Here is a 20,601-nt window from a genome sequence, read left to right on the forward strand (position 1 = left end):
TTGCAGCTGAGACTGTGCCGAGTTACTGCTGGCACTGGATCTGATGCACAGAACCATACATCTAAGTTACGGTTTTAGGGATGCTTTGATCCATCTGCCACTAAACACAATCACTGCTGGAGGTTCTGCTCTGGTCATTTTAACAGAAATGGGACTAAATAAAAAATATCTATCATTCTATCACAGTCAGTGTCTGGATGCAGTGTTCTACCTTGCCAGTTCAGTCTTCAGCTTGGCTGTCTCTTCAGCTAACTGTGCGATGCGCCTCTGCTGAGCTTCTCTCTCAGTGGCGATTTTCTGTCTCTCCTCAACATCGCCGTCTTTCTGTTGGCTAATCAGTTGCTGTAGAGGGACAGTCAGTCAACTTTAAGTGAAACTAATACAGTAAGTGTAGAAATTTGAAAATAAAACTTTGGACAAAATGCAAAACATGAGCTGTATTAGGTAAAATAAAACAGTTAATGAAAATACATCGGACATACGCAAGAAAGTGCAACTAAACAGCTACATAGATGTGCAATATTCTTGCCTACTTCTAATCAATGTAAACACACACACACACCAACACCACCACACACACACACACACACACCACACACACAACAACACACACACACACAGCACACACACAACCTGTGTTTTGGCCTTTAAGCTGTTTCAGGTCTTCCTCCAGTATCCCCCCTCTTATCAGCCTGCAGGGGGAGGCCATTTCTTCTCTGAACAGCTGAGACAAAAGAAGATGTATGGGCTGATTTCCAGACATGGGAGCTTTGTACCTGACAGAGATAGAGAAATCAAAATACAGTGGCTGTAGATAACATGGATATAAAAGAAAAACCACTTATACATGATATATAACAGCTTATTACACAAAACGCAGCTCCAGAGGGGAGTTATGGTAAAAAAATATAGACCGTAAAGAAGTGCGATGTGGGAAGAGAAGCCAATGTGGAAGTGCTGTGAACCTGTATTCTTCCTAATGGCCAGCAGGGGGGATCCACTTGTTGCACCAATATCAGACAGCATTGATTCTTATGAGAAAATGACCCCATTTCTAGGTTTATGAGTCTATGAGTAAACAGTTTCCTAATGAGTTTATGGTCTCAATCTCTAGTTTCAGTCTTCTTCCATACAGCATGATGATCATTTAGCAAATGATGGTTCAATTTAGAGTAAAACTAAGCAGGGTATGCTTTAGGGTGTGGCTAAGGTGTTTGATTGACAGGTGGCTACCATGGCGACCTGTCAATCAGGTGTGAACTGTTTTTGGTTGGTTACATTTTGGTTGCCTACAAATGTCTTCCGTTGTACTAAGAAACACAAATGAGTTGGCTGTTAATTTTTTCTCGTAACTACATTTTGTTTGAAGACAGTTAACATGAATTATGGATGTACCTTGGCTATGGCCCCACTGGGTTGGTAACCTGAGTTAACCATAGACTCGCTCCTCCTAGCTCCACTCTCTAGTTCAAATACAGTCACTTTTAGTCAAAATGCCAGATTCAAGGCTTTCAAACAGTAGTCCACAAACCCTTTGGTGATGTCATGGTGGCTATGTGCATTTCTTTAATACAGATGTAAAAACTGACATACATTTTATTATTAAAATTAAAGCAGGCCTGCAATGCAAGGGATGAACGAGGTGATGCAAGTTATCACCTGTATGCATCAGTGTTTTGAGATTCAAACAGGCCCTAACAAAAGATACTCTTAGGGTATGAGTCCAAGTGCTATTCGATCACTGCAGGACGCAGTGAAATGCAACAGTTGAATCTTACTTTAGCCTGAGCTTGCTGCAGCTCTTGTTCCAGTTTATCTCTGTCCATTTTCAGCATTCTGTTGGTCTCTTGTAGAGCACTGATAGTCTCCAACTTCTTCAGCTGTTCCTCCTGCTGAGCCAAAGTCCTCATTGTAGCCTGAACCAAGGAGGAGGAGTAAACAGACAGACTAATTATAATAAACACTCAACACAACACAAACTAAAGTTTATTTGGGATACAGGGATGCATCGCTAGTCCTCCATCACTTCATTTTGTACCTGCATTTTCTCCCGCTCGGCGTTCAGAGCTTCCTGCAGGTCCTTCACTTCTCTGTCTAGGTGTTCCACTCGCTGTTTGTGGCGAAGAGCTTCTCCCTCAGAAGCTTCACTTTGAGCCACAGCAATCTCTTTCTCACGCCGCACAAACCTACAACACACACATTTCAAACTCAAACCCAATGGCTTCACACTGAGACGTTAAGTGGAAACTGTAAAGACAAAATTAGGGTTTACTTTGCCCTCCATTCAGTGTAACAATCTCTCTTCTCACATGTGTTAATCACACACAGCAGTGGTGTTGCATTGTTACCTGAGTATTTCGAGTATCTGTTCAGTGGTCTTCCCTTCCTCACTAAACGACAGGTCAAGCTGCAGCTGCTGCTGTTGTTGCACCTGACGACTCCTGGTGGCCATTTCATCCATCTGCTCGTGCAGGAGTGCATTCTGCTTCCCCAGCTCTGTACAGCGAAGACTCTTATTGGACAGATCCTCCTGAAAGGCAGTCAAAATGACCAATCAGAAACATTCTTCTAGAGCTTGGTTTCCTCTAGTGACGACTTAAGATACTTTACAACATACAACAAAGGCAAACTAGCTACATTTTATATTAATTTTATTCACTAGAAGCAATTTTGGGTTAGTCATCCTACCTTCAGCTGTTTCTCCCCTGTGTTCCAGGCTGCCGTTTTCTCCTGCAGAAGGGAGGATGCCTTGTTCAGTCGCTCCTCTAACTCCCTCTTCTGTGCTGCTTCTTGCTGGTATCTTTTCTTCAGCTCTTGCAGGGCCTCCACATCAGCAGCATGAAGCATTAGCTCACGCTCATACTTAGCCTGTGCCTCTCCAGCTAGCTTCGTCTGAGAGGAGGATAGAGGGGAACCAGTTAAGCTTAAACAAGTTAACGCAGCTTTCTGATTCGTGTGTGTGTGTGTGCGAGAGAGAAAGTGTGTGTCTGAGAGTGTGTGTGAGTGTGAGTTAATGAACCTGCAGCAGGCTGTCCTGTATGGCCTTCTGCTCCAGTGTTACAGCAGCAGTAGCTCTCTCCAGCGCCTCACGCTGCTCTGCCTGGCTGTCCTTCAGAATGCGCTGCAGCTCACACACCTGGAAGAGACATAAGAGGAAATAACTACAGACACAGAGGTCTACACTGTTTAGCCTCTACGGTCAGAGCGAAAATACACTGATGTCCCAAGTCCAAATTGAACTGCTAGTCAAGTCTGTCTAAGCGATTAATAATCATACAATTTATTAAGATTCTCCAGTTTTATTGTGCCTCTACAGATAAATGGAATATGCTCAAGAACAGAGCTGATAACTAACTATTATATGAATAACAGAATCGGATCATTTCAGACCAACAGTCCAAAACACACATATATATTAAATTAAGAAATAATTTTTAAGGACTTTTCTTGACAGCATATATAATACAGAGTAGCACTTGCTCACAAATGGTCATAAACACAACATCTATTATTTCCAGGATATTTGGTCATTTTAATCAATTTCCAGGTGTTTCCAGGACCGGAAAACTAGTCTCTAAAAATCCAAATTTTCAAGGTTTTCCAGGATATGTGGGAACCCTGTTTACTTAAGGCATAAAATGTCACGCAAGAAATGATAGACCAAATATCTGATTCATAGACTAAGAGGCGATAAACTTAGTAATCCCAATTACCAAGTAATTGTCTACAATTTATTTAACAAAATTTCACTAAAGGAACCTTGATTGAAAGACATTACAGTATAAATGTTTGCAATAGCCTTACTTGTTTTTCCACTTCTTCCACAGCCTTCCTCTTCTGTTCTTGCTCCTGCTGCTTCAGTTTCTCTACCTCTAAAATCCTCTTCTCTAGCTGTTTCTGCACCTCCTCCGACTCCTTCAGCCGGATCTCCAGAGGGGAGCGGGACTAAAAAATAAACAAAGGTCAGTTTACATGTGTGGGGACAAATGTGCACGAGTAGTAAAGTGTATGGGAAGAAAGAGAAGATAGAAGGGAAAAACAGTGCAATATGTTGTTGAATTACTGAGACTGTACCTCCTTTTCTTTCTTCAGACTGTCTTCCAGAGTCAGCACCACCGCCCTGTACTGCTCCACACTAGCATTGGCATTCTTTAGCTGATCTGCTAGCTCACCATTTCGTTCCTCAGCGGTACGCAGGAGACCTTTCACCTCTATAAGCTCCTGCTCTGATTGGATGGACTGCTGAGAGGCTGCTGGCACTGGAGAGCGTACTGAGGGTATACAGAGACAAGGGACGTGGTTACAATAAAGAGCCACTTCCACATCTGAGTTATTCTTCAGCACTTCAGATATGATATTAGCCTTTCACTGCTGAGTACCGCTGTTTACCTCTAAGTGGCGCTCTGAGGCCTGCAGCTCTGGTAGCCGGGGTGCTAGTGTTGCTGGAGGCGGTGACAGCTTCAGAGGATGAAGCAGAAGCCAGCTGGGCTTTCAGCGCTGTCACCTGCTGTTCAGAGGTACGCAGCAACTCCCTGGTCTTCTGCTGCAAGGTGTTCTGGGTCTCCAGCTGTTTCTTGGCTTCTAATAACTGAGACTGGCGAGGAGATGGAGGTGACAGAGGGATAATAAGACAAGATTACATGCTGTGTTTAACAACACTTAATTAGAAACATATATAAATACACATGCATTACACTCTACGTACGTCCATTGTGCGCCCAAGGCTGTGTCTCTGTGCTACTTCCTGGTCCAACCTGGTCTTCATTGAAGCCAGTTCTGCCTCCAGTTGCTCTACCTTGTTGTTTAGCCGCTGGCGACTGTCCGTCTCTGTACGCTCCATAGTCAACTACATCAAGAGAGAGGAGGAGAAAAAATAAAAAATAAAAAATGAATTTAAGGTTTATGTAGGTTTTGGTAACGTCAAATCCTGAATCATAGTGGATGCAATAAGGTGACACAGGAAAAGAATTTCACTTTGATTGTAGGGCTGCAACGATAATATCGCGATATGATAAAATGTAATTTTCTAACCGCAACGTGCGTGATTACAAGGTGGTCACGTGACGCTAGCGAAAGAGTGGAGAACTTTTCATGCTGCCCTTTAACATGTTTGCGCAATGGCCCTCTGGCTCGACGGAACAGTCAGAAACTGACACAGCTGGAACTTTAGTCTTGAAGAGGAACAGCACGTCGGTGGTGTGGAAACTATTTTGGTTTCAAAAAAGAAGATGCTCCGCCAGCGTCAGGTGTTGTGCAGAGCATGCCGTGCTCCCGTTGCTACTTCACGGGGTAACACTACAAACTTGTTCCAGCACTTCAAAAAATACCACAAATCAATGTATGACAGTTGTATGGCAAAATGCCGAACACCAGTGCGCCAGACAAGATAAATACCTCAAGACAGGATCACTGACCGAAATGTTTGAAAGTGTCAACTCATATGAACGTAATTCAAAACGGCATGGGGAAAATCACTCGGGCAATAACCGAGTTTCATAGCCAAAGATTATGATGCCTCTCAGCACGGTGACAAGCCTGGGTTCATGGCATTGATAAATACGCTTGATTGAACTTCATTTAACTTTGATTTTATAAAATATTTTAAAGTAGTAGAGGCAAATTCTAAAGTTTCAGTTGTGTGAAATGTTTACTGACTTGGGAGCAGTAAGATACATATAATTTTAAATTATTTTTTTCTTAAGACTGTAAATTTTGCACAGTGTTTACAAAGTGCATGCCTTTTTGTTTAAATTACTTTTAAATGCACAGTGGCGGAAGCCACAGATGTTTCTTGTTAATGAGCAGTTAAATAAAAATGTCATTTATTTCAAGTCATACATCTTTTAATTTAATTCTAACAAATAGGCCCAGCCTATGGGAAAGAACATTTTACACTAAATGTATCTAATATTGTGTTGGTCATATTTAAATCATTCATTATGTTTTGTTGGGAAAAAAAGAGGATAAAATAAAAAATAAATAAAAAATGTCATATTAAAATATGCAATTATATATATATAAAAAAAGCAATTACAATATTGGGGGAAAAAATCCCAATTAGATTATTTTTCCAAATCGTTCAGCCCTATTTGATTGATGTAAAGTCATTATTATTATTATTCATTGAAAAACACTCTCCATCTGTTAACAGGAAGATTTAATAATAATAAGAATATAATATTGTTAATATATAATTTATAATAGTATTTTATTATATATTAATATAATACAATATAATATTGCATGACTCTTGCTGTCGAATACAGAACACTGTTACTGTATGAAATGAGAAAAACAAAGTGAGAGTCAATAAAAAAACAAAAAAAACAAACATGACATGGTACCTGTATAGTCTTGAGGTTGGTGAGCAGCAGGTTCTGGTTACGTTGTTCAGCCAGCATTGCCTCCTTCTCTCGACTGAGTCGACTCTCTGCTTGTCTTAACATGTCTCTCTCTTTCGTCAAGTTCCCTACGCGGACCTGCAGACAGGAGAAAATTAAAGAATTAGGTCATTATTGAGAGCCAGAGAAAAGAGCGAGGCAGAATTCATAACGAGGTCAAAAATCAGTCTTTTGGTAGTCATTAATGCATTAGAACAAAACTTTGCAGTCTGGTTGTTCACAGGGAAAGGGCGATATAATCAGTTTGGGTACATACATAAGAGGTACATACATGCCAAACAGATTCTCATATAGCAGACACACTTTGTTGTCATCAGACTTTACAACAGGGTCAAAGGCTCCATTATTGAACAATTTAATGTTTACAAGGCAACTCTAATGGCCACTTATCAAACATTATGGGATAATCTGTTAGAATGGCACAGTTCATGTCCTATTTCTGCTTCAGCCGGGGAAGTGTGTGCGTCTCCTGATGTTTAGCAAGTTTGTAATAATGTATAGAAGAAATTAAACAAGTGATTTGGCATCTTCTGACAACAAAAGTCAGGCTAAAGTTGCCTGAAAAACAGCAAGTCTGCCCTCTTTTTTCCCATAAAATTATACAAATTTAAATTGCCATTTCATCCTGGGACACATCGAAGAATAAATAATAATAATGTTGCACAATATTACCATATATCATAGGCAGCAGAGTTATTTTTTTCAGGTTTAAGAAACAGCCTGTTGAAATGAGTGAACATCCCTGCTGACAACTGTACAAAGTTGACAGAATACCATTCTACTATGAGTTACATAGAGACATTAGCCCCAGCCCAAAACTGTTAACAGAATTTAAAGAATATGGATGTTTTTATAGTAAACTTGCAGGTAGGGAAAATTGCAATTGAACCCCAAAACCCAAGAGGAACAAGAAAGATATAAGACTTTATTATTATATATGAAAAAAACTACGGTCTATGTATGATCAATCTGCTTAACACCAATGAAGACAGCCAAGTAAATGTAGTCCATTTAATAAGTCACAAACATAAAACATCTGGAGATCAAGTATGACATCAGGTATCAGTTTTCACCTCTCTTGGATCTAACCTTTTGTCATTGTGCAACACTCCTTAACATATTTTAGCTTCTCTTCTTCCTTACCTCTTCCAGTGCCAGTTTTTCGCTAGCCTGACGCAGGTCCTGGCTCATTGTGTGGATGATGTGCTCATGACGTTGGGCTGTTGCAGCCATTTTTTGGCTCCTTGCCTGTATGGCGGAGATCTCTCTGCGGTAGGCTGACACTGTCTCCTGGAGCATCTCATACCTGACACACACACACACACAGCATAAAATGATCTCCCAGAACTGAAATATGAGGCAGGTGCAGCAGTATTGGACCTAACAAACCTCTTGTTGCTGAACTCTAGCTGAGAGGTCAGCTTGGCGTGGCTGGAGCGGAGTTCTGTCAGCTGCTTCTGCAGCTTGTCGTTTGTTTCATTCAACATCCTGTCATTCTCTGCCTTCTCCTTCTTATACAGGGTGAATGCATCATTTAACTGGAAACATACAGACACACACATCCATTCAAAACAGCTGCTCAATTTGAGAATTCTCCCCCCCATTTCATATGAAAGAAGAGAAATGCAAATTTAAGCTTGTGTCCAGATGTTTGCATGTACCTGTTTTAACGCAGCTTTAGCCTGAGCGGTCTGTACTGACTCAGCAGCAGCAGCTCTCTGAGGAGTAGAACGAGTGGCAGGCACTGATGGCCTGACATGTGCAGGCTGGGATGAAGAATCTGGACCTGCAGACACACATACAAACTTGACCTCAGTCTGTAAACAGCATCACACTGACTGATCAAAACCAATTCACCACATAGGTCCATATATGTTGGTATTTTGGTGTCACCTTGAGGAGGCAGGCTAAAGCCGGTGCTCTGTGTCAGCAGGGCCTTGTACATGTCTCTCTGTCTGGCACTGGAGTCAGCCAGCTGCTTCAGCTGGTTCCTCTGCTCTCTTAGCTGCTCCACCTCCTTCTGAAGCTTATCCACACTGGCCTCCAACTCTGACACACTGAGTGGAACCAGAGAGAGAGAGAGCTAGTGTTTACAATTTATTTCAAGTAGATTTACTGTTCACCAATGCTCTGTTTGAGCACTGAGAAATCCAAGGTGATGTTCCAAAGATATTCCGAAAATATCCACTAATTGGGACATTTTGTCTTAAAAAACTATTTATAATTTATCAAAATAACATTTAATTTAATGATTGACAACTAATCGACTAATGGTTGCAGCTCTGGCTAACGCATTAATCTCTTCCTACCTTTTTGGGTCAAAGTTTTCAGTTGCTGCTGGTAACAATGCTTCCTCATTTGAAACTCTGTATTGTGGAGTGCCCCAAAGTTAACAGCAATTAATTGAATATTAGACAACTGATCAATTAATTGACTAATTGTTGCAGCTGTAAATTACAGTATGACCAGTTAAAGATACTGCCGATGGCTGATTTGTTGGTTTTAGTTTAGGTCAGAAACAAATTCTATATATAAAATCGATATAATATCTGTAATTCTGTTGTCAATTTATTGCGTATGATGTGTGTCGTATAGTGCTATAGTACATATAAATAATCTCATTCATTTATTTATTTATTTGCATGGTAAATCAATAAAAAAAAACAACCAAAAAACTAAATTTCATTCTCGTTCACTATGATCTGCAAATGAACAATGACTAGTCCTACAAAGTAGATCACTGGTTCTCAAACTATAGTTAGGAGCTAAAGTGTGATGGTAAGATAGTGAACGGAGGTAAAATGGTTTCAAAAACTCTGTAATCATGGCTCCAAACGGGAACTATTGGGAAAAGAAGTGTGGACCAGGAGGACCCCTTTCCCACCAAACTAGCTCTGGTTCTTGAACCGGTTTCATTCAGGATTCAACAACAGTCAACAGTAATCTTCTTTTAGGAACAAACCTGCCTCCTGTGTAAACTGTCTATAGCTGAATGATACTGAAAGTACACCATTTGTTTCTTTGAGCAAAAGAGAGTCAGCTGTGTTTGAGCATTGATAAGAGCAACTATTACCATGCTGATGTTACTTGGCTCTGCTGTATGTCCTTCTCCTCCTCGAGCTCCCTCAGCCTTCCCAGCAAGCTTTGGTTCTGCCTCTGCAGCTCCTCCACGCTGTGGAAGGACAGCTGGCGTGTACTGGTGACCTCTGAAGTGCTGGAGATGTTGGCAGAGCTGCTGTCGTCCTTAGTCACCTGATTACCTCTGGCTTCCTCCAGGTCCACCAGGAGAGCACATACCTGGACAACAAACACCAGTCAATAGGGATGTCCTTTTATATTGTTTTTTTTTAATAAATCGCTGCACAGAATATTATATCAGTGTTCACATGATTGTTAAATAATTTGACTGCCTTTAGATCTTTTCTTCTGCATGTGTGTACCTGTGTAGATGTATCCTCTAGCTGTCTCTCTGTCCTCAGTTTGTCTCTTTCCATTCTATCACAGAGCTGCTTGGCCTCTTCTTTCTCTTTTTGCAAACTGTAGATCTCCTAATGACAAAAAGTAATAAAAATGCAAGTTAGACTTAACAGAATGTGTTATCTCAAATCAAAGGTGAATAAATGTCCTTGACAATACACTAAAATGTACACTTTGACAAACACAGAAGGAACATGAAGGTATCCCGGACCATTCGAGCCTGTTCCAGCTTGTTGCACAGGGAGGCCATGGACCTCTGCATGCTCTCGTACTCCTCTCTCTGACGCTTGAGGACGGGAGCCTTGGACTCGACCTCCTGGACGATCTCATCCAGCACTCTGCTCACTCTCCTGGTCTCCTGCTTCTCGAGCTGAAGCTGCGTCTGACACTCTGCATATGCGTTATACAGCTAAACACAGGGGGGAGAGATGAGGAAGAATTCATACCTGCTGCAACAAATCATAGTGTGTGCCAGGTAGACTGGTTACTTAACCGTTATAAACCATTATAAAGCCAAATTCTACACTTCAGTGGATAATACCTACTGCTTTTCTATGTTTCAGCCCTAAATGTACAAACTACATACAACTTATATAACTGCTGACCATTTTCAGAGGATTCATGATGGATTACCAATCTAGTCAAGTATCAATGTGATGTTAGCAAATGCTAGCTAACTAGCTAGCTAGCTAAATTACATCAATTGTAAAATTTAAGCTGTGACTATATATTAACATACTTCGCTTTTATCTTTTAACCATCTTCAAATGGGGTTGTCTTTTCAACACAGACGAGCACATAGCATATCGAAGTTCATATATTCGTATCTGTTCTATAATCTGTGGAATTTAATTAAAGCTTTGTTGCCTAATATTTGATTAACAAAATTAAGTAAATAAAGCTGATTAAAAAATTAATGAAAAAAAGAAAAAAGGAACCCAGCTGGTGTGCAGCAGAGTCAGCAGTGATGCACCAGCCAAGATACAACCTTGTTATCTGACATACAATATCATGACATATATTGATACCAGAAAAATGGTCTTACTGATAAACAGTATATCCCCAAGCCCGGGTATGTCCCATTAACTCACATCGAAGAACTTCATGCCAGGCTTGACAATTGCAGCGATGGCAGCTGCTGATGGACACATGGAGTCCAACTGCTCCTCAGTCAGAGAGAGTGCACCTGCAGCAGAACAGACGTTAATAAAGGTGGTTGGGTGTTGTACACACAAACCTTGGTATGAAAGTTAGATTTAAAATATTCCAAATGTGTGTATGCTCTTACAGCAGTGTTTGCCAGCAGCCTTCATTGTGGCGTTTTCCAGCTCTTTCTCCATTTTCTTGATCTTCTCTATAAGCTCTGCCTCAAGCTTAGTTTTTAGTTCTTCTCCCTCAGACACCTTCTTTTCTAGAGTCTTATTGGCTGAAAAGACAGTTACATCAATTACATAGGTCATCATGTATACTTATTAGATGAAAGCTACACTTCACACACAAACACAGTGACTTAAGTGGCATTTTTCCTGATTCAGAGTAGAGTTTTATCCTGACCTTCCATTATACAATTACAATATCAGTAAGCAAAACAAAACTAACAGTAACTAACAATCATCTCCTCATTTTATGACAAGGATTTACAGTTTGCACGTGTGCAAGAATTCTTTTGGAAAACAACTAAAGAGTGGAGTGATACCTTCCCCAGTGTCTTTAACCAGCTTGCTGAGCTCTTCCACTGCTCTGCTCAGTTCTTGGTTCTTGGTCTCCATGTCTGCTGCTGCCCCCTACAGGGAGAACAAAGACATCACATACTGACTGCACACACGGAATAAAATGACAGCACAATGAAGAGATAAAGTCTAGTATTACTTTTAAACTTTTTATTCAAGGTGCCTTGCAGTCATTCTCACCTTGTAGAGTGAAGACAACTTGACATGAGCGTTGAGCTCATTGCGGTATTTCTCCTCCATGGCAGTCCGCTCGTCTTTAGCCTGGACAGACAGGTGGACAATATAAACAATGAATAACACTACATGTACTCATACCTGCATGCCTTTTAAGGTTACATATCCTGCCTGGCCCACACTTACCACATATTTTCCCCCAGTCACTATTAATATGTTTGTCCTGTGCATATCAAGTTAAATGTATGATAAGTGAATTTCTATAGAACCTAATGTGGTATTACTGGCTTGAAGGAGGGTCGCTTCAAAGTCTGGAACTACTGCAAGATCACACTTCATAATTAACATCAGAGCAACAGTCAACAGTCCCCGCTCTGAGGACCTGAGGGTCTTTGCAGTGGTGTGAGGACCCTCAGCTATCTTATACAGCTGCCAAAACCATCCTATTCAGATGTAAACATGCAGAATGCAAATCACATCAGAAATAAATGCCTAAATCCAAGTGTCTATCAAATTCTTAGCTGAGGAGCATACGTGTGTTTGTATTACCTGTTTCAGTTTGTTGTTGAGGTCTATGGCTCGTTTACTATGACTGTCACTGGTTTCCTTCAGAGAAGCGAGCTGGCTCTCCAGTCTGGTTACCTGTTGAAGAGACAAGTTATTTTAAGATATCAGATGTCCTATCGTCTGCCACATCATCTACCATCTGGTTTGATGGTACCATTCCTGTGACATCCCAATACGTTCTTCTTGCAAGCAAAAATCACTTAAATTCAGGAATATAGATTAAATTAAGAATTAAAACTAGAGCTGGTCTGGCTCAGCAAACCAAAAACATCTGGTCAATATTTAACCTAAATAATTCATATAGGCTCGACAACTAAATGTAGCACAGATTCCAGCTGGCAGGCTGTTTCCATGGAGAACAGAGCACATACTGGCACAATTAACTCTGTATCATATTTAACAGTCAGTAGTAATACAGGAGATGGAAGTCAAAAGGAATACCATTGTTATATTTGTGTAGAACAGAGGTTTTGGGAGGCCAAACACATTCAGGGAAGAAATGTGTTTTTTTCCCCCCAAAGAAGGAAACTAATAAATCCCTTTTTTATGTATTTGGTGTAGTCTGAAGTTATGTCAAACAGCAATATTGGCTCATTGTTGAGTGGCTATGGGATCAAATAACATATCATGATCATGATCATGAACATGATAAGGCATTCAGGAATTGAGCCAAACTAAGAAAGTAAACCGGGGGGAGGGCGTCTTTATCCAAGCTTTGTCAGTGGGGAGGGCCCACAGTCTCAAACTTTGAAAACCATTGCACAATCTCACTCTATGTGGATATTGTTTGTTTGTTACCTGCTCCTTGCTGTTATTCAGACTACCCTGCAGCTCCAGTATCTCTTTGCCTTTCTCTCTGTTGGTGTTCAACAGTTCTTCAGTTTTGGTCTTCAGTTCTGCACTTAACCACTCGATTTTATTCTCGAGTAGCTCTTTCTCCTGCTCCATGCGCTTCTCCCGGTGCTTTAACATACAAACACAGGGCATGTAATCACACAAAGCACATGATTTGAGACTTTATCTATAATTATCTGGTTTCAGTACAATAATCCTCAGTGGTGTACTGAAGATTTGTGACCAGTTGATCAGTAAAGACAAAAATGCTGATTCTGAGTTCTGAGTTTTTTTGCTACTGCTTAAGGGACTCATTTGGTGATGGTCAGATGCTACAAACATGCAGTTTTAGCTTTATTAAGTGGAAAAGTTACTACAGTAACATAAATAGAAGGCACACCAAAGGATAACCCAACAGTATGCATCCAAAAACACATACACACATTAGAGTAAGTAAGAAGAGTAAGAAGAAGACACATTACTGACTTTATATTTCAAGAGGATTTGTGGGGTTTTAAACATATGGGTTTACAATCATGAGCTGCGACTTAGAGCACTTCCACACTGAGCTGTGGTGGTTTCCATCAACTTCTGACGTGTACCTGCACAGAAGCCTCAGATGACTCTATGTCATCCAGTTTTAACTGCAGCTCCATCTTGACTTTGCTCGTCTCTGTCAGCTTCTCATTTAGACGCTTCACATCCTCTGCAAACGCACACAAAAATAAACCAGACAAACATTGACTGTAACTATTAACATACGATGTATCCTGTTTCCTGTCTTGGGGCTGTCTAAACCTGTGTGTAAAGCTGATATCTTACCAGTAAGGTTTTCCACCTCCTGCGTTCTCTTCTCCAGCAGCCTTGCCAGCTCTCTCTTCTCTGCTTCAATCTCATACTTGGTCTTAGTTTGCTGCAGACACAAATATATACAGATTACATACAGTGCTTGAGCTATAATATTAACCAGTGCTAGTAGAAAATTTGAAATATTTGGTTGACTTTTATTAGTATTACTAACTTTTATTACTTTATAAATAGACAGGTCTGGTCATACAGAATAAACAGTCTATTTTAATTCAATTATTAATAGCTCAGATTATGATTGACATTTAAACCTCTATGTCAACTTTGTTCAGACAATATACAGTACAGGTGACTTCATGAAAAAAATATATGTATACAACACATATGATCTGACTGATCAATGGAATTACATTTTTTTAATTTTAACACAATCCGGACCAAAACTGAGTGTACTTCTATCTCTGAAACAATGATTGTGACTGCAGACTCATTTTATCAACAGAAACATAAATGTATACTTTTTGAGTGAAGTATTTCTTAAACATCATTGATAAGATCATTGGCACTACATCCTAATGAGGTGCGTGTGTGTTTACCTGTTGTAACGGTTTGTCTTCAGAGGTCTCTCCCTCGATTCCCTTCAGTGTGCTCAGCTCTTCATCTGCACAGAGAGAACACTGCTCATACTGAGGCCCACAAAAAGAGGAGACCACACTCATCCAAGTTTTTAAACTTAATGTTAAGAGATTCCAGTTGCTTTAAAGCCAAAGTTCACATAACTATGTAAGTACTGTACAATAGTTAAAGGTCACAGACCAGTAGATCTGAGATGAAATGATGAATTAACTTGTTGCTCTTTTCATCCAAAATGGGTGAACACTGTAGGAACTGTATGCCCGTAATTTTGTAACATAATGTAATGCCGGATAGAGAAAGTGTGTGTAAACAATGTATTTGTAAAAACTTACTGAGTTTTTTATTTTCCTCCTTGAGTGTCTGCAGGTCTCTGGTAGCAGACAGGATCTGTTCCTGACTCTCCGCCAGTCTCTTTTCAATGTCAAAGTACTGCTGTTCTGTAAGGGCAGAGAACATTCAACAGGAACACATAAGTACACATGTCTTACAACATAATAACCATATCTGACACACTACTGTCTGTTGAAAGGCTACAGTTTGAAACGGCAACAGATTTTATCATCTGTAGATACTCAGCTTTGTAAACTGTAGTCTGCAACAAGACATGCATGCTTTGATTTTAAGTGTGTCGCCATCATATATAGTAATGTGGTAATGGTATTGTGGTTTCATTCACAGTGTAGGATGGATTCATGGGAAGCCACATTTTCTTAAATTCATCAGTTAATCCAGAATTCATAATTGTGAATTCAGGTGAGCAGCTTTTAAGTTGTGACAAAACGCCAAGCCAAACTTCACTTGAATTTCAATAGAATGTATAGAAATCTAATCCTTACCTCGGTTAATGGCAAATATATAAACATAACAGACCTTTACCAAATATTTGGGAATTGATCTTCAATTCGGCATTGATTTCACACACTACACAGTAATCCCTTAAATAAAATGTCATGTTTAAGAACTGCTGGCATAAATGTCTTCCGCCAAAGTTAGCCTTTACGTGACATCGTAGCTATTGTTAGCGGGCAGTTGTAAGCACTGTGAGGCAAACACAACAGTTATTTTCTGGCCGAATTTATCAGAAGACAGCTTCGTAGTAGCCTGGAGTTTCACATGAGTTTTCTATCAAAGCTTCCATGACAATTAGCAAAGTAATTTCTACTTGGCTGTTGCTACCTACCACTGTCTGCTTTGAACCGCTCATGCTGCGTCTTGAGCGCCTCGTTAGCATTCTGCAGCTCCGTTACAAACTTCTCGAGCTTGTTCTGGGCGCCTTTCGGGAGTTTGTTCAACTCCGTCCGCTCCAGGACCTGCAGCAGGACGGCCGCCATCTCCACCTACGGCCCCGAAAAATAAAAGTGAATGAACACCAGACTCTGGTAATTTAATTTTGTACTATATACCGTCCACAAACCCGCTGATAACTTGCCGAGAAAGCGTCAAACCGCACTCATACAAGGGCGGGATATCCACTCCAAACTTTCAAAATAAAGCAATCATTGACAATCGTATACTAGTATCTCCGGATGAAATGAATGGAATTGCGCTGACTAAGTTAAAAGTTGCTGTTTTAATTGTAAAACTTGATTCGGTATGTATTGGAAACCTTGTATGACAGCGGAAGCCTTGACATAAGCACTTCAACCGCACTAGTGTGGTACCACCGCAGACAGAAGTACATACATTCATAGTTTCATTGATATGTAATGTGACAGTTACAATGCTTCTATTCTCAGTATAGTCATTTAGTTAGTTGCTTTTGTAAGCTTTAATTATAGTTCATCTATAGCTGAAGTGCAACCTTAATGTCTAACGTGTGTAAAACTAGCCACAAGCTTTAGTGGTTACTACAACTTTTATTTTGAAGAGAACAATGTTCCGTTAGTTGTCTGTCTGTCGTTGTGTAACTTCACCTTTTTACCTCGATTAACCCACTACGACAGAGAGGTGCGACGGAACTACGTCACAGCAGAAAGCATTGTTGTAAATTGAGTTTTTTCCGCTCTGCTGACGAACCACTGCCAGCTGTCAATATTAACAGCGAGCCTCCTGCCTTCTGGTTCATATTTTACCTACTGTCTTGTTTCTCTCAGGTATTTTCCTTCAAGCTACATGGATAGGCTCTTGGCGTTCAAGCTGTAGCAACTCTTTTAAATTGCAGCTAACCATCAAACGTTAGCTACAGGCAGTATGTGAATATCAGCTAGCTAAAGTTAGAGGGGCAGACAGCCCTCAAACGCATGACTTAACGCTGAGCTTAAGTTGAACGTGTTCATTCTTCCACAGCTCACTTTCCCAGCACTTATTGCAGACATACTGATAAAGTGGCTATGCTATATTGTGTGTATCTTGCATCACCTCTCCATCTCTTTCCACACTCCATAGGCAGTATGGGTCGTGGCTACATAGTAGAAGATGCTGTGGAGGGATATGTGTCTAAACTATGTGAGCAACAAGTAGGTCCAGTCACAGGCCTGCTTATTGGACAGGTAAAGTTATACACTAATATTTGTATGAAGTGAGTGATACTGGCCTGTTGTTTGGTTTCCTTCCGCTTCAGAATATAGCGCCACACTAGATTCAACAGTCTGCCATTAAATAGGGCTGCCATATGGTTACAACATGTTGTGATTATTTTGACAGATATTGGGATTGTGATATGATGCACGAATAGTGGGGGAATGATCCGTTTTCACTGAAAAAAACTATTAAAATCATGATGATGTAACTTCTATCGGGGTCTGTAACAAAACAACATGTTTTCTTAAATTCGTAGAACACGATTTGTAGGCCAGGGCATCTCTGCAGCACTACAGTACTTTATATATTATATAATATGTATTATAATGTTGTTTGTCACACATTGGACCATAAGTGAAAAACTGCAGCTTCTGTGATTTGCATATTGCACTTCTCCATAATGAGATTTTGATAATATTTTGATTAATGGTGCAGTTCAACCATTAAAACAGCTAGATATCACTCAGTCTGCTTACATTTTGGTTAGAATGTAACTAAGAAATAGCCACTTCACCTGTAACACAGGACTACATCATACAAACTTTAAACTGGCTAATACATCTGTAAAGCTGTGTATGTGGTTTGTGTGATGTATTGGAGTGTTGCCTCTCATAATATGACATGATATGATGTGGAAGAGTGTGTGATGAATGTGGAGTGAAGACACAGTAAATTGATATTAATGACTAAACATTTCAGAGCTCAACCCAAAGGGATTTTGTTGTCATGGCAACTCGGACACCCCAAAAGGAGGAGTCTACTGCGGCAGCTGGAAACGCTCTGGACAAGGAGTGGGTGACTGAGCATGCTCGACAGGTACGCTAAGAGGGACGAGGCTCGATCCCAATACACGCTCACACGTAGTCTGGTGTGTATTAGTAAGTGTACTGTATGATAACTCAGTGTGTGGAGGTTCTTTTAGAATTAGTTTGATCTGTTTTCAGGTGTCTCGGATGCTGCCTGGAGGCTTGTCTGTATTGGGAGTCTTCATCATTACTGATACTGATGCAAAGGACACACTAACCACACTCCGCCAGGTGAGATTCATATAGACACACTGTACGTGTACATGATGTACACACTATTAAAGCTGCATTAGGCCACAGGGGGAAAATTATTCAAATCAGCTGATAGATACACAGCCATCACATGTCTTATTGCTTATCAAACTGTAGGTTTATTTCTATCGCACTTTTCCTAGAACTCACACTTAAGAATAAAGTGAGTGAAAATTCCATAAAATAGCTATAACCACCCGCATAAACAATAGATAAATGAAAACAAACAGTGTCGACATATTTAAAGTCTAAGTCTAAAGGGAGACAGTTCCAAAGTGTAACGTTAGTATAACAACGTCAAAAGCACAGTCTCCTTCAGTTTTACGCTTGGATTGAGAAACAACTAACAAACCCAGAACAAGATGTATAATTGAATATTTTCTGCATAGCAGTGATTGTAGATTAATTTAAAGTGACTTATCTACTAAAGGGAAGCTTACAAGGTGAAAAGAACAGGACCCAGGACAGAACCTTGGGGCACACCACAATAAAGAGTTTCAAATGAGGAAGCACTGTTACTAGCAGCAACTTAAAACGTCTATCAGAAAGCAATGTTTCTTTTCAGCAGTGGGGGGGGCTTTTGTTTTACAAAAAAAATTGCAAGGACTTGTAACCATCAGCTACTGACTATCTAGCTTTCAACTCTGCTGTGAAGAGTAAGAGTTACATAGTAATTTAAACTTTACATAAAAAGGAAGATTTTCTTTTCTGTGGTCGCAAAGTATAACAGAAACACTGGAAAGGTAGAAAGACATAAATGTTTTAGTGAGCCACTATCTACGTAGACATCCAGCAGACACAGAGCAACAGTAGCATTCATTATGAGTCTCTGTTTATATGAAATAAATGCTTTAAGTACAACGATGATCCGGGAAGGAAGCTCTGGGAGGACATTTAGACATCACAGTTGCTTTGGTTATCTGCCTATACCTGTTAGTGTGTCCTACTCTTCTGATCCTTGTGTGTGTGTGTGTGTGTGTGTTTACTTTCTGTGTGTAGCTGGTTTTTGCAGTGGAGAACCTGATCTCCTCGGAGCATCTGTGGAACCCTGCAGATGATGACGTCACAGACTGTGTCACGCTGCACGTCAACCCCAAAACCAGAAAGTATCCTTTTGCACAGCCTTCTCATTGGATAAGGTAGCCACCACATACTGTTTGGATATTCTTTAACGCCACATCAGAACAGTCTGCAGAACCTTTGACGTCAAAGATCCCAAGGTTAGTTTACTGATCTTTCATTTCAGCTTCCTTCTGCAGTCATTAGTCTGCAGACTTGAAGTGGGGTTGTATTACCTACAGTAGACGGCAGTTGGCCTACACGTAAACTACCAGTGACATTGATTTTCTTTGGTGGGTGTTTTTTTTCTAGGTGGTTAAAATATGTTTTTCTGCCTCCGTCCACAGTCGTTCATTGCTTAGTTTCCATGCTCCTGTCTGCTGGTCCAAACAGGGGGCGTGCCTACTGCCGTCTGCTGTACACTGACTGTGGATAAGTGTCTCATGCTACCCCACTTCAAAAAACCCAAACCATCCCTTTAAGCCAGTTATAATGTGTAAGCCTCAGTTCAAATGTTTTTATCACTGATCTACCAACAGCAAAGGAAAGGTGAAATCTGTTGAGTTAATAGATACTGAAACCCTTTAAAGAAACATTCCAAAGGTCCATCCTAATTATTCTGAATGTCTTCAAGATCTCACTTGACATGAATTGGATCAGGCACTAAGGATTCAAGCTTGTGACAGACCGAAGAGCCTACTCAGACTTGTATTTAGATTTAAACATGCAGCAGTGTGGTTAGCAATCATATCAATGTCATTGGCTGTTCCAGAGTATGGCCAAGCCTGCAGACTGGAAGTACCAGTCAGGAGTGTGTTCCTCCTGGAGCATGGTGTCATGTTGTTTAAATGTGGACATGTTGGTACCACTACCAGACAACAGAACCAGTACAGAAAATATGGATAAATGTCTTAAGGTTGGAGCACGCACCACACCCACACACGCATACATTTTCAGGAACTTAAGTGGCACTGTTCTCAGGTCTAACACTTTGTTTCAGGAGGGACTGAAAGTGTGGGCAGACCAGATTCAGAGTGGAATTTGTCTGATCGACGGAAAAAAGCTGCCAGAAGACACAGAGCTCACAGCTGGACAGGTTATATTAATCTAACCAACACTGAGAAAACGGTTCAGAAAGTAATCTATAAAACCTGTATTTACCTGAAGCTCTTTAACAAAACATAACAATCTTTTTTGGATGTTTGCTCAAAGGTGCGACGGAGTATTAGGGCCATACTAAGAGTAATTTTTGGAAACTACGAGAATAAAGTCATAATATTACGAGAATAAAGTCATAATATTAGGTCTACGAGAATAAAGTCATAATATTACGAGAAT

The 20,601-nt window shown here is 40.3% G+C and overlaps 2 protein-coding genes across 2 annotated transcripts in view; one reads left to right on the forward strand and one right to left on the reverse strand.

Moving 5' to 3' along the window:
• The window catches only part of LOC118334829 (nucleoprotein TPR-like), a 27,026-nt gene extending 10,956 nt beyond the window's left edge, over positions 1–16,070 (reverse strand). The window contains 33 exon segments of the mRNA XM_035670903.1: positions 1–40; positions 212–342; positions 634–651; positions 653–676; positions 678–748; positions 1,751–1,916; positions 2,039–2,186; positions 2,349–2,530; positions 2,689–2,892; positions 3,020–3,136; positions 3,805–3,945; positions 4,075–4,271; positions 4,390–4,594; positions 4,706–4,846; positions 6,345–6,479; positions 7,545–7,707; positions 7,791–7,939; positions 8,063–8,187; positions 8,295–8,458; positions 9,475–9,698; positions 9,842–9,949; positions 10,090–10,287; positions 10,970–11,064; positions 11,167–11,304; positions 11,575–11,662; positions 11,789–11,869; positions 12,332–12,424; positions 13,148–13,312; positions 13,786–13,889; positions 14,006–14,096; positions 14,587–14,651; positions 14,959–15,063; positions 15,807–16,070. The exon segment at positions 1–40 is cut by the window's left edge and continues 109 nt beyond it. Of these exon segments, the coding sequence (XP_035526796.1) occupies positions 1–40; positions 212–342; positions 634–651; positions 653–676; positions 678–748; positions 1,751–1,916; positions 2,039–2,186; positions 2,349–2,530; positions 2,689–2,892; positions 3,020–3,136; positions 3,805–3,945; positions 4,075–4,271; positions 4,390–4,594; positions 4,706–4,846; positions 6,345–6,479; positions 7,545–7,707; positions 7,791–7,939; positions 8,063–8,187; positions 8,295–8,458; positions 9,475–9,698; positions 9,842–9,949; positions 10,090–10,287; positions 10,970–11,064; positions 11,167–11,304; positions 11,575–11,662; positions 11,789–11,869; positions 12,332–12,424; positions 13,148–13,312; positions 13,786–13,889; positions 14,006–14,096; positions 14,587–14,651; positions 14,959–15,063; positions 15,807–15,957 (4,227 nt within the window). The 5' untranslated portion in view covers positions 15,958–16,070.
• Positions 16,071–16,591: 521 nt separating this feature from the next.
• odr4 (odr-4 GPCR localization factor homolog) overlaps positions 16,592–20,601 on the forward strand; it is a gene marked incomplete in the record, with an annotated part of 8,236 nt that continues 4,226 nt past the window's right edge. The window contains 7 exon segments of the mRNA XM_035671482.1: positions 16,592–16,719; positions 17,012–17,115; positions 17,846–17,962; positions 18,091–18,183; positions 19,204–19,310; positions 19,388–19,424; positions 20,036–20,179. Of these exon segments, the coding sequence (XP_035527375.1) occupies positions 17,017–17,115; positions 17,846–17,962; positions 18,091–18,183; positions 19,204–19,310; positions 19,388–19,424; positions 20,036–20,179 (597 nt within the window).

Source organism: Morone saxatilis, unplaced genomic scaffold (genome assembly GCF_004916995.1).
Source record: "Morone saxatilis isolate NCDOM2014 unplaced genomic scaffold, NCSU_SB_2.0 Contig23, whole genome shotgun sequence".
In the NCBI taxonomy this organism is placed as follows: Eukaryota; Metazoa; Chordata; class Actinopteri; family Moronidae; genus Morone; species Morone saxatilis.